The 16,781-nt window shown below is 33.5% G+C and overlaps 3 protein-coding genes across 5 annotated transcripts; all 3 read left to right on the top strand.

Moving 5' to 3' along the window:
- The first annotated feature begins 2,112 nt into the window (after positions 1-2,112).
- Positions 2,113-6,604, top strand: LOC101741583 (tubulin glycylase 3A). Of its 3 annotated transcripts, none has more exons than XM_004929146.5 (6): positions 2,113-2,214; positions 2,737-2,863; positions 2,948-3,058; positions 3,545-4,676; positions 4,754-5,269; positions 5,934-6,604. In XM_004929146.5, exons 2-6 carry the CDS (start codon positions 2,828-2,830, stop codon positions 6,569-6,571), a joined length of 2,433 nt encoding a protein of 810 aa, XP_004929203.3. In that variant the 5' UTR covers positions 2,113-2,214; positions 2,737-2,827; the 3' UTR covers positions 6,572-6,604. The 3 variants fall into 3 exon arrangements, with proteins under 3 accessions (XP_004929203.3, XP_021205580.3, XP_021205581.3); XM_021349905.3 differs by having other exon boundaries at positions 2,117-2,195; XM_021349906.3 differs by having other exon boundaries at positions 2,196-2,329.
- A 352-nt stretch (positions 6,605-6,956) lies between these two features.
- Positions 6,957-12,443, top strand: LOC101741727 (UPF0430 protein CG31712). The gene is made up of 5 exons (XM_004929147.4): positions 6,957-7,359; positions 7,443-7,599; positions 8,858-9,058; positions 9,854-9,937; positions 10,141-12,443. The coding sequence occupies exons 1-5, from the start codon at positions 7,205-7,207 to the stop codon at positions 10,303-10,305; spliced, it is 762 nt and encodes a 253-aa protein (XP_004929204.1). The 5' UTR covers positions 6,957-7,204; the 3' UTR covers positions 10,306-12,443.
- A 2,234-nt stretch (positions 12,444-14,677) lies between these two features.
- LOC692905 (mannose-P-dolichol utilization defect 1) lies at positions 14,678-16,458 on the top strand (the record flags this gene model as incomplete). Its single annotated transcript, NM_001046748.1, is given in 4 exon segments — positions 14,678-14,888; positions 14,959-15,157; positions 15,336-15,540; positions 15,623-16,458. Coding segments are annotated over 4 exon segments (744 nt in total). The 3' UTR covers positions 15,875-16,458.
- Positions 16,459-16,781: the final 323 nt, after the last annotated feature.

The raw sequence follows: 16,781 nt of genomic DNA on the forward strand, positions 1-16,781 counted from the left end.
TCTGGCCAGCCTTATTTAATCCCTTGTACCGCACGCTACGACCACGCTAGACCACATACCCGGCGCAACAGACGGTCTTTAAGCTACAAGAGCCGGGGTTGGAAGTTTTGCGTCATCCACCGTACTTAACCAGACCTTGCGCGAACAGACTTTTTACAAAGCTTGGACAACTTCATGGCAGGGTAAAAGTATTTACCTGAGAGGCAGTACAAAATGAAGAGTTTGTTGGCTCCCGTACACCCGACTTCTTCAAGAAAGCATTGGATAATAACCAATGAATAGCCCCCTAGGCTACCAGCGAAAAGGTAGATAAAAAAAAACACCTCAAGAAAACGAAGAAGTGAATAGTGATACTGAATTCAACCTTCATTGTTATGTACCTATATAGGTATGCCTTTATTATTTATTCGTAGGTATGCCTACGATCACGCAGTTTTCATTATTCGATCTATTTCTAAAATAAAATCTCTTTGAATGAAATATCACAGATAGTAACACTGTTTTAGAAATATTGACATTAATTGACAAGAACTTGACGTTGGTACATGAAGAATACATAGACCTATATAGTAGGGACACGACATATTGTTCTATACGTACAATTGCTTATATAAATAGCACCCATTTTGAAGGCACATACATAAACATATATCTATCTCGTTCTTACTCAGCACTTTAATTCGCAGGAAAACAATATAACAGTATGTCAGTGCGTACATAAAATGAAACATGAATATACGTAAATATCTCCGTCTCCGTCTAATGAGGCCGAAAATCCGCCATGTTTAGCGCGCCAAATGTCATTGTCACGTCAGTTCGGCCGTCTCTTTTGGGTTGTACATTATTTATTGACTATGATATCGATTTAATATGATTGATTATATAAAATTTCATAATTTATCATGCTTAAAACATACAAAAAAAAATGTGTGTGTGTCCGCTCCGACGCACGACTGGAGTTTACTGGATATAAATATAAATTTGTGTCAGTTGAATACAGTAAAATATGGAAGTTACGTATTCTAGTGAGAATGATCCGGGAGTTGCGGAACACGTGGATGCGGTAATTAAGTAAGTCTATATAATTCACTTTTACAATTAATATATAAGTTGTCCATTCACTGATAGAAGGAATTGTTTATATTTAATAAGCTTTATTAATAAATGATTTGTAGCGGGTTATATTCGGGTATCAACCCACTAACAGTTGATACGTTCAGGAATCGAACCCGAACGGCGTCCGGCCACAAGCAAAACGATGTCGGTAAATTAAACGAAACAATACGAGAAATAGTTCTATATTACGACAACACGATACACTACAGATTATTAACAAATTAACGAGACACAAAACAAACGACTAACAAATATATGAAAATACAATAATGAGAGAAACGCGCGATCAGTACGAGGCTTTGTGGCGGACTGCCGGCGCAGCAGCCCGGCGTCACCTGCGATAACGCGGCCGCGCGTTGGCTCCTGATTGGCGCGCGCACGCATCACGCAATCAGGAGCCAATCAGGCGCATAACGCATTTCGTGTGACATGCTATACTCTCTAGTACGATTTTGGTCCCCATAATTTTCATACCCCGGGCCTATATATGTAAATCGATTCTTAAGGTAGTATGTTACGGACTTTAGAGTCAGCAAAACAATTAAAATAGATTGTAATAGTCTAAGAAAAAGACGTACTCAAAATACGATAACATTTAGCATGCTAGGAATGGGCTGATGGCTTTGAACTACGCCATATCTTTATGTTTTGCGACAAACGACAACTTTATAAAATCAGTGTAGCAACTTTTAAAAATCATCATATCGTTTACTTGGCAAATTCGAAGGACAAACTTGTCTTAGATCTCACCCATCTAAATCATATCATATTTGCACATAACAATATACCTACTTACTTCCCATTAAAGTATAAATTCTACAAATAAATAATACTCAACAATATTTAAAATAAAATGAGCCAAGAACGTTTATCGATAAAACCTGATAACATTGAAATCTTTTGTACAGCACTAAAGCCGCCATGTTTTGTGGCCAGATGACGTCACAGTGGCACGAAATTTTGGTTGACGTTTCATTTCCATAGGTTTCCTACTTCATTGGAAGAATATGACGATTAGACTGGAACTCACATAACAAAAACAGTAAAATAAAATAAAATTAAAATGATTCCAGTGCATGGTTTGTTCGATTATACAAAGTAATTTGGTGTTTTTTTTTTTAAAACAACTTTATATTTCTTTAGAATTGTAACAACTATCCAATGATTATTTTGTTAGCATCAAAGGCTTTATCACTCAAGGCTCTCAGCTTAGGTAGGAAAAAATTGATAAAGCTCTAAGGGCTAAAACTAAAACTCTAAAACGTTTAATAAATTCTAGTAAAATTTCTTCTTGGCAGACTCTTGAATTTTGTACTAAAAAGTATTTTATAATTTAAGTCGGATTTGCCATACACAATTGAAAAATTGATGAGGTTCTCCGACCTTGTAAAATACATAGGACTTGTCGGGTACATATGTACATACCTGGAGGTATTACGTGGCCGGTAACTTTGTGAAATTTATAACGGGAACATCATCATTATCATCTTCTCAGCCTGTCCACTGTCCGCTGTCCACTGCTGAACATAGGCTTCTCCAATTGATCTCCAGTGCGGCCGGTCCAATGCCACCTGCATCCAACGGGAACGAACATCCTAAAAAACTTTGTATGTGTTCTAGGTTCCAAAGTTTTTGACACAGCTTTAAACACATGTTTGCATCTCAGAAAATCACTTCAATAAAAAAACGATGAACAGGTAAACACAAAAGGATGCCTTCCAAAAAGAAAAAACTTTCAAAAAGAAAGGTATATTCATTTCTTTGGTAGTACATTATTAATAAAAATATTTTTATCATTTCATTTTAAAGTGATGTCCGTTCTATTCCATAGCTAAAAGTTAAATCTGATTTACTTAGTAAAGGAAAACTGAAATGCTGTCATAACGAAACTAAATGTACAACATCGAATAATTATGAAAAAACGACACCGACTTCCACTGGAGTAAGTTTCTTTTAGCTTCCAGCTTATTTTTTTGTATTTACTTTTAAAAGGATCGATTTTATTTAAATCCTTCAGTATAAAAATTTGATGGGTAGTATAATCGAGTGTTAAGAATCGCGAAGCGTAAACAATCATGCGTTCTGGTTTAAAAAGTGTGACATTCATGTAATGTACATTTCAATTGTGATTTCGACCACACGTCTTAAGGAGGTGTTCACGTTGTGATATCTATGGGCCTCGGTAACAATTTAAAACCAACGTAACACGAAATAAATAAATGAGCTCTAAATTTCATTAAATAATAAAAACTTTTCTTCGACATTCAAGCTAGAGCACGTAATGGACATCGAACATTTTAGTTTGATCCACTTAGTCTGGTAGTATATCTAGGTCCATCTCTGTTACTGTGATAAACTAAAATGTGTTTTATCATAACTATTATCTCTCACTAAACATATATTCAGCGCCATTTTTTTTTCTTTACAGATTAAAAGTTCTTTAGACGAAGGCGGACTTAAACGAATTCTTTCTCCTTTTAATAAATTTGCAAATACATCATCAAATCCTCGGAAAAACACGGTCATTAATAGTCCCTATCGGTGTATTGGACTATCATCCAAAGAAAAAAGTTATATTATAAGTAACTGCCAAGCAAGATCTACAAGGTATTCGAAATTGAAAAATATTGCATTAAACGCTATTCAGAATCGCAAAATATTTTCTATCTATGGCCCATGCAATACTATCAGAAAATTATTATTGCAAAGAGGCTGGGTCGAAAAAATTAACCCAGATCATATGAATTTGCTTAAATTAAGAAACGGAAATGTTTCCAACAAGACCGAAATACACGGTGAACTTGAAAGATTGCTGTTATCAAACCTAGTTGAAAGCTATATACCGAATTTCGTTTGGTACAATAAAGAAAACGTTCAAAATTCAAATTTGAATGTGAAAAATGAAAACATAACTGTCTGTAACAAATTAAAAATTGATACAGCTTGGACAACAAAACAAGGCCTATGTTCGTTGATAAAACAAAAAGACTGGTTTTACATAGAGAACACTGCAGATGTAATCGTTCCTCGCACTTACAATAGTTACGAAGGCTGTGAAACCGAAGCATTTGTGAATGACTACAAAGTAACTGCGTGCACCGGTTTACTCAAGTGGATACTTTCAATGGTCGCTAACGAGAAGGCGGTGTTTTGTGAGACTGGAAAGATTTCTTTGAACGTTATGGTGTTTGCATTAAATAGATGTAAAGAATATCTGTTCCAAAAACAACATCTAGACATCGATCGCTCTCTGACCAGCGTAAATTCGAATCAATGGAATAACTTCTTGAAAAAATATTATCGCATTGTCTCCAGAAACGAACTATTTCATCTTACTAAAGAAGAAAAAATACCAATTTATTTAAGCTATGCCCAATTTTTACTGAAGGAAATACAAAAGTATCGACCGCAAATTATTTGTGAAGGGTATAACAACGTTTGGATTCTGAAACCTGCTCATTGCTCTAGAGGTAGAGGAATACGGATTGCTTCCAAATTAGGAGTAATTAATGATTTAATAGCTAAAGCTAATAGCAAATATGTTATTCAAAAGTATATTGGTGAGAATTTGAAATATTTAAATTATGACATTTATGTAATTAATGTTATTCTATCATTACCAATAATTTACTTACAGAAGAGCCTATGTTAATACACGAAACAAAATTTGATATAAGGCAATATTATTTGATTACCAGTACATATCCTTTGATTATTTGGATATATAAAGACTGTTATTTGAAGTTCAGCTCTCAGAAATATAACCTTGGAAACTACCATGAATCTATACATTTAACTAACAACGCCGTACAAAGGAGATATATGAACTGTGAAGAGCGCCATCCTGATCTACCCAATAACAATATGTGGGATTTGGATACCTATAAAGATTATTTAAAGGCAATCGGCAAACCCTCGGTGTGGGATGATTTAATATATCCCGGTATGAAAAAGACAATCACAGGTGTGATGCTTAGTAGCCAAGAAACAATGCCGGCTTGCAAGAATCGCTTTGAACTGTACGGTTGCGATTTCCTACTGGACAAAGATTACAAGCCTTGGTTAATCGAAATCAATGCATGCCCTGATCTCAACAGTACCACACGAGTCACCGCGAAAATTTGTCCGGCCGTTTTAGCTGATGTCATTAAAGGTTTGATATAAATACCGAAGTAATAAGTGTTTAGTGTTTTTGTTCGGGATCTATACGGTCGTGCCTCTTTTATCTGATTGAATCGAAACTTATGATGACAGTTGGCGCGCGAATATATAAATAATATAAAATACTAGCTGTACCCGTCCGTTTCGCTGGGCATTTAAAATTAACATTATTATTTTTCACCCCCACAAAGATTCTCATCATGAACGCCCCCGCAACTGGTGTAGGGAGTCCAACACTCATATAAATATTAGCCTATCTATTAAATACATATATTTTCTACACGGATACCAAGTTTCAAGTCAATCGGATGCATGGTTCAGTAGTTATAACGGAACATCCGTAAAAACTACTGTAGATTTATATATTAGTATAGATAGTATAGATATGTATGGTATAAAAATTTGTGGTTCTCGTACAGTGTTTTTCTACTTATTTGTTGGTAGCCTAGGCGGCTATTCCAGCTATGCCGGAAAGGTTAGGTGAGCTAACGGCCTCAACCTGAGAGAATTTGCTAACTCTAGCCCTAGGAAGAGCAGTGCTTCGCAGAATCAACCACCAGAATCGCGACCTCGTACATTCAACGACGCTTACAGCAAAACTGTTCTGGTTTTACCCACCTAAAAATGCGTTAGTATATATATTATTTTTATTCCAGTTGTGATAGATTATGCTGCTGACAAAAATGCTTCGACCGGCAATTTCGAATGTGCATACCGACAGACAATAACCACACCTAACTACGGCGGAGCTGCTGATTTTATAGTTAAAGGTTTTCCTGTACCTCACGATTATTTCTATAAAGGAAATATAAAACTAGAAGAATCTTTTGAAGACATCGATATGGATAAGCCACGAGACGTTCAAGCTGTATTGAAGAAATTAAAACGGTTTTATAACAGTAGTAACTGTACTGACAGAATGTTACCTCTAGAAAATAATGAGTTATATTGTGACAAAGACGATATTAATAGAAAATCATCACATAAAACCGTGAGATCGTTTCTCGATGATGACGCTGAAAATTTGTTCATAAATGATGAACGGAAGGAAATGGAGACTTCTTTAGAAAATTTCCCGAATTTCAAATCGCATTTATTCGATAATTATAAGTTGTGTTCTGAAACATCTTTGACTCGCTTAAAAAGTACTAAAAGTCTGACTAATATTAAAACACTGATGAAAGAATCAAACGAAACGTTTTTTGGTTCAGCACATTTTGAATCGGATCGGTTGTTTAGTTTTACTAAATTAGACGAAGTTTGTTCTCTGAGTCCCAGTTTAATGGATTATTGAATCTATAAGAAAAAAAAGATGAATTGAAACTCTCATGCGCTTATTTTATTTTTAAAATATTTTAACATTTAATTTATTATTAGTCTTCCATAAAACATCACTGTTTTTGAGCTCACCTACTAGTTAACGTTACGCTGATATAGTTTCTCTAGAATCTAGACTATCAGCTTATGTAAGAAAAAAAAACTGAATACTATGTGGGCTGTGAAAACCTTTACCTGCTTAACAAAATAGTTTTACCAGTGTGTTTAAAGAAATAGTTGATTAAGTTTCACAGCGATGACATATGATTTATTTCTTAGATTTTGTTGTTATTCATTACTCTCAAAGACCCTTTTTTAAAGTTATTTCGTTAAGATTTACTAACTTAGCAGGTCGATACTGTAATGTATCTATTTTTTCATTTGGTTCGAATGTGGGGAACATAGATTATACACTTAATATTTGAAAGAATTCTAAGAAACTACACCTGGCAACTCTCATTATCATGTCAAAATTGCAAATATAATCTGTACGTACCTACTTGTTAAAATGCGTGATCCAACCATGTTAGTTTAATAATTCGTAATATTTCGTAAATACAATCTAGTTTTTACACGCAACTGTTAGCACTTGACCAAGCTTGCTAAAAATATGGGACGCTCAAGGTCACGGAGTAAATCGCCTAGAAGACATCACAAAAGTAGTAAACACTCGAGGAAAAAGAGCCGATCAAAAGACCGCTCAACATCACGCAGCAGAAACTCCAAACATGCTGATAAAACGAGAGAACGTAGTTCCAAGTCAAGGTAAGGTTGTTCTCCTACATAAACGTATACAAACATTAAAATTAACCTAACAATTTTAATTGCTTATTCAATGTAATTTTTAGAAAAAGGTCACATTCTATATCGTCGTCTAGCAGTAGCGATGCATCGTACGATCATTCGAACAACAGAAAAAAATCCAAAGGACGTAGCAAAATGGATGAAGTCGATAGACTAGCCGAAATGGAAAGACAAAGACGTATAAGAGAAGCTGAACAAAAGGTGATTACAACAAAGTATTTATATTACATTTCAGGATCCCTTAGCAGAGTGCACGGAATGTCTATGTGCTGAGCGGTTAACCAATGTGCATATTTCTCTTCCAAACTGAGCTTAGGTTTATTTTTTAGCCGTCAGTGTAAGTCTGTAAATGGACAGTGTTAATGCTACTTTCCTTAAAAAAACATTAATCACATGAATTTGCTAACTAGAACTATTGCTTAGTTTAACAAAGCTTGTATAAAGCTTAAGGCTAGGAATTTTAAGAAAACACTTCAAAATAAATGATGTCATTAAAAGACTTGTTAGTAATTACTTTTAAAAAATATTTCGCAATCTTTCATGGCCTTAAATTGTCTTATAAATTTAAAATGTAATATTTTTATTGGAACTGTTTCAATGGACAATTCAACTAGCGCTCACCCAAATTAATTAATTCTCAGGGTAACATGGTGTTGAGTAACTTTATTTTGATATTCCTCAATAATTGTGACCATTCACAATTAGGTACGATGTATGCTGGCTCTCGTGTCTCCCTTTGAAGGCATTAACCCTTTTAGTGCTGAATTTTCTTACATATTTTAGAAATTGCGAAAGGATTTTTGAAAAAAGTCACCTTAGAAAAAAATTAAACTAAAAAAACTCAAAAATAAAAAAATACTAAATTCACTGAAAAATAATTTTAAATAGCTATGAATGTTATTAACTTAATAAACACATTATACATGCAGGTGCTAAGATATACTATAGAATACTATCTAGATATACTATAGAAGCTAGGTCATACCAGTTGATACCTAATGGTTAATACCTATAATCAAATGTAGTGCAGTTTGTCAGTTAGTATTCTAACGCTTCACATTTTATACACATTAATAGAGTCTATCAACAGTTCACACTCAAAGATAAGTAGTAACATAATGGGATACATCAATTTTTGATGTAAATAGGTGATACTTTCATGTCATGAACAACTAACCATATAAGCCAGTATTAAAGATGGTCATTGCCACCATAAACACTAGCCATATAAGCTGTTCAATTTTACTATCTTGATTAATTATTCAATCAACGTTGTGAGAATTACACTGTCCTTATTGAGCCATTGAATAGATTGTTATTTTTAAATAATGAGTAGAGCTTGCCAAGCTCTCAATGCCAAAAGACTGCTTTGCTGCAAAACAGACAGATTCAGACAACATCCATCTCTATAAGACATTATAAGAAACCAACAAGTAAATATGTTATTATTATAATAAAGGTAGTGGAAGAAGAAGCTGCAAAAAGAATAGAGTTGCTTGTGAAAAAAAGAGTTGAAGAGGAGTTAGAAAAAAGAAAAGATGAAATTGAACTAGAAGTGGCAAAAAGAGTGGAGGAAGCCAAGCGCAAGATGGAAAAAGAAATGATGGAAGAATTAGAAAAACAACGAGAACAACAAAGACGAGAAGAACAAGCTAGACAGGTAATTAACTTTTGTGTTATAGTCGTGTGCAAACGCAATGGAGGTTGCATTTGCACATGAAGTCACTGCATAAACAACATGCTCTTCACTATACAATAAAACAAATGTGAATTCATTGTGTTATATGTCAACACATTCAAAGAAACTAATAGTATTATTTCGATCATATCTGTTAAAGGTCCGGTCAGGTGTAGTTCGAGTGCTTACAAGAGTATATTTTTTGATGTAATTTTTAACTGACACGTTTCGGAGGCCAATGCTTCCACATAAATATTAAAACTATCTATATATTTATGCACCAACGACGCGGTTAACCCGTTACCTGCCCTTAAGTATGAACGACATGAGTGCGTCAGCTAGCATTTTTAAATTTGTTCGCTTGACTGTCCTTGGCAGTCACGTAGTGTATAAGTCAGGTCAGAAGACTGATCAAGAGCCTGAAGCCCTAAGAATTTTATGGAGACGCTGCTTGAGGATCCTGTCGAGCTAAAGGTATTTCTTGAATTTTTTGTATAACTACACATATTTCTGTTTAAAAGAAAACTACTATGTTGACACAACAAAATTAAATATATAAATACAGTTTATGAGCAGATCAAAGCAATATTTTCGTAAGACTCAAACAAGTCTGCATCATGCAGTGATCCTTTAGGACTCAAAAATATTGAATATTTAGTTCAGACAAGCTATCATTAGGGGAGCATACTTATTCTTACAAACATATTAGGTATTATTTGATGTAAATGTGTTCTTGAACTTAATTCTTTTTATTAACTCATGGTTTTCATTGAACAGGAGGAGGAGACTCGTAAAAGGAAAGAACTAGAAGACATCATGGCTGAAAATAACAAAAAAATTGAAGAAGCACAGCGCAAGCTGGTAATTACTTATACTTAATCTTACCATTCTGCTAATAATTTGTTCACACATTCTGAGTACATTCTAAAAGCAGTTAATTTCTCTATTATGTGTTCATACACATATTTTAAGACGCCAACCTAACTAATTCGAAAACAGACTCGATAAATCTAGAAACTTATATTTTGAGATTTGTTGGGTAACATAAATATTTAAATTTTCAGGCGGAAGAGAGATTAGCGATGATCGAAGAACAAAGAAAAATGGATGAGGAACGACAAAAGCTGAAAAAAGAACAAGAGAAGCGGATAAAAGAGGAACAAAAGAAGATTCTCGGCAAGAACAATTCACGGCCAAAGTTGTCGTTTAGTTTGAAACCACTCTCATGATTCTGAAAAAAAAACATTATATTTCAGATGGACACTTAATGCAGTTAAGTAGTTTAGTAAATTTTTAATACCTTAGTAGATCGTCTTTATACATAGTTTGCTAGGAAAGGAAACATATAATCAAATGATTCAAGTTTTAATTTACATCTTTACATTTTAAATTATTGATAATTCTGAGGTCATTCAACAGTTTGGCATGCCCTGACAGGATCCCCCGGTACATATTGCTTTGAAATAAAAGATTACTACTTCTGTGAAAACAAAAAAATTTTTTTTGCTCACTGATACCGACTGTAAAGTTACTTAAGAGCATTTGACATTAATTTTTGAACCTTTCATGTTGTTTTCTATTCTAGATTGTTTTTAACATTGTGTTGTGACATTTATCTTTATGGATACATTTCATATATTGAAAATCTATAATTTTAGTATTCGGCTTTGATTCATCTCAAGATGTACCATTACTAATTTATTTAGTTGACTTTATGAAGTTGTAAGGAAAAAGATTGGGTCATAATATTAAAATAACGGATTTCATCTAATTGCCTTTAAGAGATGCCTCATTAAATATTATATTGGTAAACCTGTGAAATACATACTAATTAATAATTTAGTAGGCAGTATTGTAATATTGATACCTTATTGATACTGTACCTTATTTCTTTATCAAAAATGGTGAATTAGTGTGTGATGTGAAAATATCCATAGAGTTTTGGTACAAACTTAAACTTACATAAGGAATATAATTAAGTAAGAGCCTTATTGTTATTAGTTGCTCTTAAGCCTTTCAATAATTATGTTTCAATATAGGATTCAAAATGAAATGGGGATTTTGTCAAAAAATGATTCAAACAAAAATTTTTTTTAATTAAAAACCTGCGAAACGATAAAAATATGTTTGTGGAAACCGAATCCAAATTGGTTTGTATGATTATGTAAAAATTACTTGAGTTGAAACGGCATTGAGCACAATGAGGAATAAATATTTTTCGAAATCGAGAAAAATCGTTACAAATACTTAGATTATAAGAAACACAAGGGAAAGATTTACAACTGACAGAGGTCTTGGTTCATTACGCAGACTGTCCAAATGTTTTATTGGGATGGCTGGATAGCGGATCTTCCAAATAAATACCTTGCCCCTTAGCTGAGACGGATTATCCAAAGGTGTTTCTGAACTTGTACACATATGCAAGAATAAAGTAAATTTATCCCTAGTCCGATTCGTGTTTTCGGATGAATTCTAATTTTTGCGAATATAGAAACAGCTACAATCACGTTAACAGTTCCAGAAATGCGTTAAATGTATTTATTGTATGTTTTAGTATGTTTGTACTGTAAAATACATAAGTATCGGCCCTTTTATATACCTACGCTTGTATTATGCGGCTTTTTTCTATTGAAGTTTTGTTGTAAGAATACTGCCCGTTCCGTAGTTTACTGGTATTCTACGAGTAATGCTAACGTCGGTAATGTAACCACCGACTGCTTACTTCTGCCGCAAGGCAAGCGGTTCGGTTCGAAGGTTGGGACAGCGGTGATACCACGTTTATATAACTCACATTTCGACGCGTATCTCAAGGTGGATGATGGTGTTCACCTTATTTGTGTCTATGGGCTTCGGTAACCATTTAGCGGTAGGCGACTTCGGTTCACTAAACTAAGCAACAAAAAAAAAAGAGTGAATTCAATAATGATCTAGTCGATTTAAACCGTTTTTTTTAACGGATTGTAACAACCGCCCTAATTATAAAAAAAAAAAATTGCCATTTTAAATATGGAGTACATAACAGTGGTGTGTTGGATACATTAAATTTGTTTTGTGATGTCATAACTGATGCAACATTTTATATATCTTCACAACAACCTTCTTCTGGTTTAAAAAAATTCTAAGTAATTTATTTCTGAAAATGTTTGTAATTCTTCTGACTTAACATAACGTATCGCCTTAATACAATCAGTAAAATAATTGATTTTACAAGATTTTCGTCGATATTGTAATTTTTAAGCTTGTTGAATAAAAAATATATACAAATGAATCATTGTCATGAAATTATTTAGTTTGCACATTAATTCATTAAACGCATCTAAGACATTTTAGATTGATAAGTTTTAAATAAAGGTCCTTAACAAAATAATTGTGTTTTTTATCTTTTAAATGAACCCTTTTGAAAAAATGAAATTGAAGAGTCGGACATTCGAGCAATGTGTTCTCCCTGTTATGGTGTATGGGGCCGAGACATGGACGCTCACAAAGTAAATTATGACCAAAATCCAAGTCACGCAAAGAGCCACGGAATGGGTTATGCTAGGCGTTTCTCTACGGGATACATTGCACAATACCGAAATCCGCAGAAGAACTGGTTTGACTGACATAGTCAAAGTAATTGCTCGGAAAAAGTGGAAGTGAGCCGGCCACATATGTCGTCGCACTGACAATCGGTGGGGCACAAAAGTACTGGACGTCGTAACGTGGGTAGACAGCCAACGAGGTGGACCGATGAACTGGTGAAAGTGGTTGGTAGAGACTGGATGAGAAAGGCAAGAGATCGAAGAGAAAGGGGTGCATTCGAAGAGACCTACACTCAGCATTGGGTGGACACGGATTGAAGAAAAGAAAACCTTTTATTAAATTATATTTGAAAAATAAAATTTGTGTACCTATGTCCCTATGTATGTACATTTTGAAATAATTTTGTGTTAATACCATAGACAATGCACTTAATGTTATTACTATTAACCTGATGAATGACTTTTTTGCGCTGTAATGCCACTTTGGCAAGGATTTGGAATGAATTTATGTTGTCAATAAAACGTATCTTAAATAATAATACGACTTTAATGGATGGATATATTGAACAAAATCGCAGTTCATGCGTTTTGGAGTTTTTCCGGAAGAACGAAAAAATGGAGATTCTATTGCAATTTGAATTTTTCATTTTATTTTTATTTTCATCCGACACTGTGGTTTCACTTTTCGTATGGAATGGCTTGGGCTGTTCCCGTTGTCTGTTTATAGACAGTATAAAACAATTTTTATTGGAGTTTTTGGTGGGAGAGGGGCGAAGTTGTCTGAATTATTTATTTTGTGAATTTAGTATTTGTTCGGGTTTCAATCTGTTATAACAAAGTCGCCGAATGTGGCTTCTTGTGTTCATCCGGAAACTCTACCAAGGTTTCAGTAAATAACTGACAGTTTACTAACACTTTCATTTACTCCATCTCATCACGTTTCATTTAATTTCATCCCAATTGATCTCAATTTTAACATCATCAATATCGATATGTCATGTCAGTTAATATTATTATTTTTCATATAACAAAGTATCCTCTCAGTGAAACCTGTAAAAACACTAAATTTAAAAATAAAATGGCTTCTTGCGACGCTATTATTTCTACAACCAAAGTTCATATTTTATTCTTCTATTATTTTAAAATAACGTTCCATGCTTTATGATAAATAAAATGCAGTTGAATTAAATTGAATGATTTATCTGAAATATTGATTGTTGATCTGTTTGATTGTGTCACATTAGTTCACTTAAAAATATTACACAATTCATAAGTCGCCATTATTGCCCGTTGAAATCTAAAGAACCACTAGTTTAAAAAAATAAAACAACTAACATGATTTCAGTTCTCTCGTACCAGCCACTTAGCACAATTCTTTTTTTATATTTGAGAGATTACTGGTGGCCCGGAGGCCTTTCCAGTTTCACCAGGACAGGCGGGCGAGCAAAGGCTCAGCCAGGAGGCGTGTGATTTGCTAACAGCTACCCGAGTGTGTCCAAAGGAGACCCAACAACTCAAGAGTAACTGCTTCGCGAATGAAAGCACAGCTCGAGTTAAGTCGAGTTAATCAACTCTACTCTAAAGTGCTGTTTGTGGTACAAAGTCTTAAATATCGAGGAAGTGATTTTGCTTTATTTTGTCTATTTAGTTTTTCTTCAGGTTTAAATGTGTAATAACGGTGGTTTATTAACTGTTTAATATCTGTGAAAGTGCACAAATGTGAGAAAATGACACAAAGTCGCTGGACGTAACTTCTCGGGATCCTCCAAAAAGTCCACTGAAAAAATCTCAGTAAATGTCCACCATTTTACTGATATTTCATCCCATATTATCTCATCTCATTTCATTTAATTTCATCCCATATTATCTCATCTCATTTCATTTAATTTCATCCTAGTTCATTAATGTTGCAATTTAATTATCTTCATTTCAATTGATTTCACTCCATATTATCATTTTTCATAAAAATAAGAATATATATTAAAATAAGACATGACTTAAAGGTCTTAGTCACCAGGCCATAAAAACCCTTTAAAAAAAATCAAGTGTATTATCTATGGTACAAAGTGCAAAATGCCAACGAAACGATCGGGCATGTTTAAGTAAGAATAAGTAAAAGTAAATACGTACACATGTATTAAATATTAACATTTAAGAATTATGTGTATTGCATTGACTTTTTAAAATAAATACATAAGTAAACATGGCTGAAATTTTAAAAGGATTATTATTAGGGGTGTTGTCTCAAAAGTGTTACAACGAATACTTTCTAAAGTACAATTTTCTTGATGGTAATTACTATTCTCATGTAGATAATTGTATGGTAAGCTTTTTTTTTTAATCCGGATTAATGTTTTCCAGTACCATGTTTCAAATCCACACTCAGCAAAGGTCTCGGAATCGGCATCATTCTAGGGTCCATACTGGTAAAAGTGCCACAAATTTTCAAAATTTTACAAAGTAAGAGTGCCGAAGGAATCAATATTTATGGAGTTTATCTGGAGTTGTTTGCTATCACTGCGAACTTTGCTTATAGCTATGTAATGGGTTTCCCATTCAGGTATAAACAAATAAACATTATTTAGTTTTTTTTAGTGTGGCTAGAAAAAGTAGGTACATACTTAGTAAAAAATTAAAAATAATGAATTTTATTTCATATAAACAGTGTGAATAAAAAATTTAATAACTTATTTTAGTACTGATTTTTTATTAATTCAATGTTTAATTTTTATTTTTAGTGCATGGGGTGAAGGAACATTTTTAGCCATCCAAACGGCAATGATAGCAGCTTTAGTACTCCATTATGGTGGCGCTCCAATGAAGGGCGGAATATTTCTGTCTGTTTACTGTGCAATAGTCTCAGTTTTAGTAAGTGGTTATACCTCCACTGATATATTATGGACCATGCAGGCTGTCACTGTTCCTATCATTCTCATAGCCAAGGTTAGTTCAATAACATTAATTAAATTATGTACAAGCAAAAATGTAATTTTATTATAAAAGCATAAAACATTTTTTTTTTCAGTCAATCCAAATAGGAACGAACTACAAAAATGGCAGCACTGGTCAACTGTCGTTTATAACCTGCTTCCTGTTGTTTGGAGGTAGTGTAGCAAGAATCTTCACATCAATTCAAGAAACTGGAGACTCCATTATTATTCTGACCTACTGTGTTTCAACCATTGCCAATGGTGCTATTGTTTTACAAATGTTGTGGTACTGGAATGTTGAAAAGACAATTAAAGTAAAAGGCAAGAAAAAACCAAAGCGTGCTTAACACAATGGGTATTTCACCTTTCAACTCCCTTATAATTTAGCTGTAAAAATAAAATAAAGACATATTTAATTCAATTCCTTTTATTATCTTAATTACCATGAATCCTGTTTTGAACACTGATGTTATTGTTTGTTATACCTATGTATTATTATCTTTGTTATGTGTCTGAACTTTGTATGCCCTTGTGGGTTCATTGATTATGTATTTTGAGAATCCATAAGTAAAGGTCGCTTGTGACTGCAGATGGTAGAGGTTGAGCAATGACATCAACCCCTTTTACCAGAAAACCATTCTCATATTCCACCCTTGCATTCGAAATACTTTTATGCTCTACAGTGAGAATTGGGAATTCAAACAGCTAATGGTGTTTAAGAAAATAATGTAATAAGCCCAGAATAGACACCATAAAGTGAATGTTGTTGTCCGCATAGGTTGCAGTTATAATGATATTGATACAATTAAAATTGTATATTATGTCCTATCATCCTTGTATTTATAAGATGTGACCTTATTTTAACTCACGAGGCCAAGTAACATACTTTGAATGGACATTGTGTTTGTAATTAAAAATACTTGAAAAATTCAATCTAGCATTTATTATTATCATTTTTTTTCTTTCTATATCAATAGTTTTCGTGATCACGAACGACTGTGTTATTTATTCGTCGACATTTAAATATTTTACTAGCATAAAATTTAAAAGTAATCTTTACAGCATCATTTTTTGCATACAGAAAAATCTAGTAATATCTTGAAGTCTGGCGGTTAGTTTTGGGTTTTCATACTATACAGGTTAAAAGTATCTGTATAGTAACAATAGTCTCTACATCTAGGACTTACGGATATTGAGTAAAATCGAACTTGCGTGTAGCAGCGTACCTTACCCAGAAACAGGCATTAAAGTATT

Source organism: Bombyx mori, chromosome 4 (genome assembly GCF_030269925.1).
Source record: "Bombyx mori chromosome 4, ASM3026992v2".
In the NCBI taxonomy this organism is placed as follows: Eukaryota; Metazoa; Arthropoda; class Insecta; order Lepidoptera; family Bombycidae; genus Bombyx; species Bombyx mori.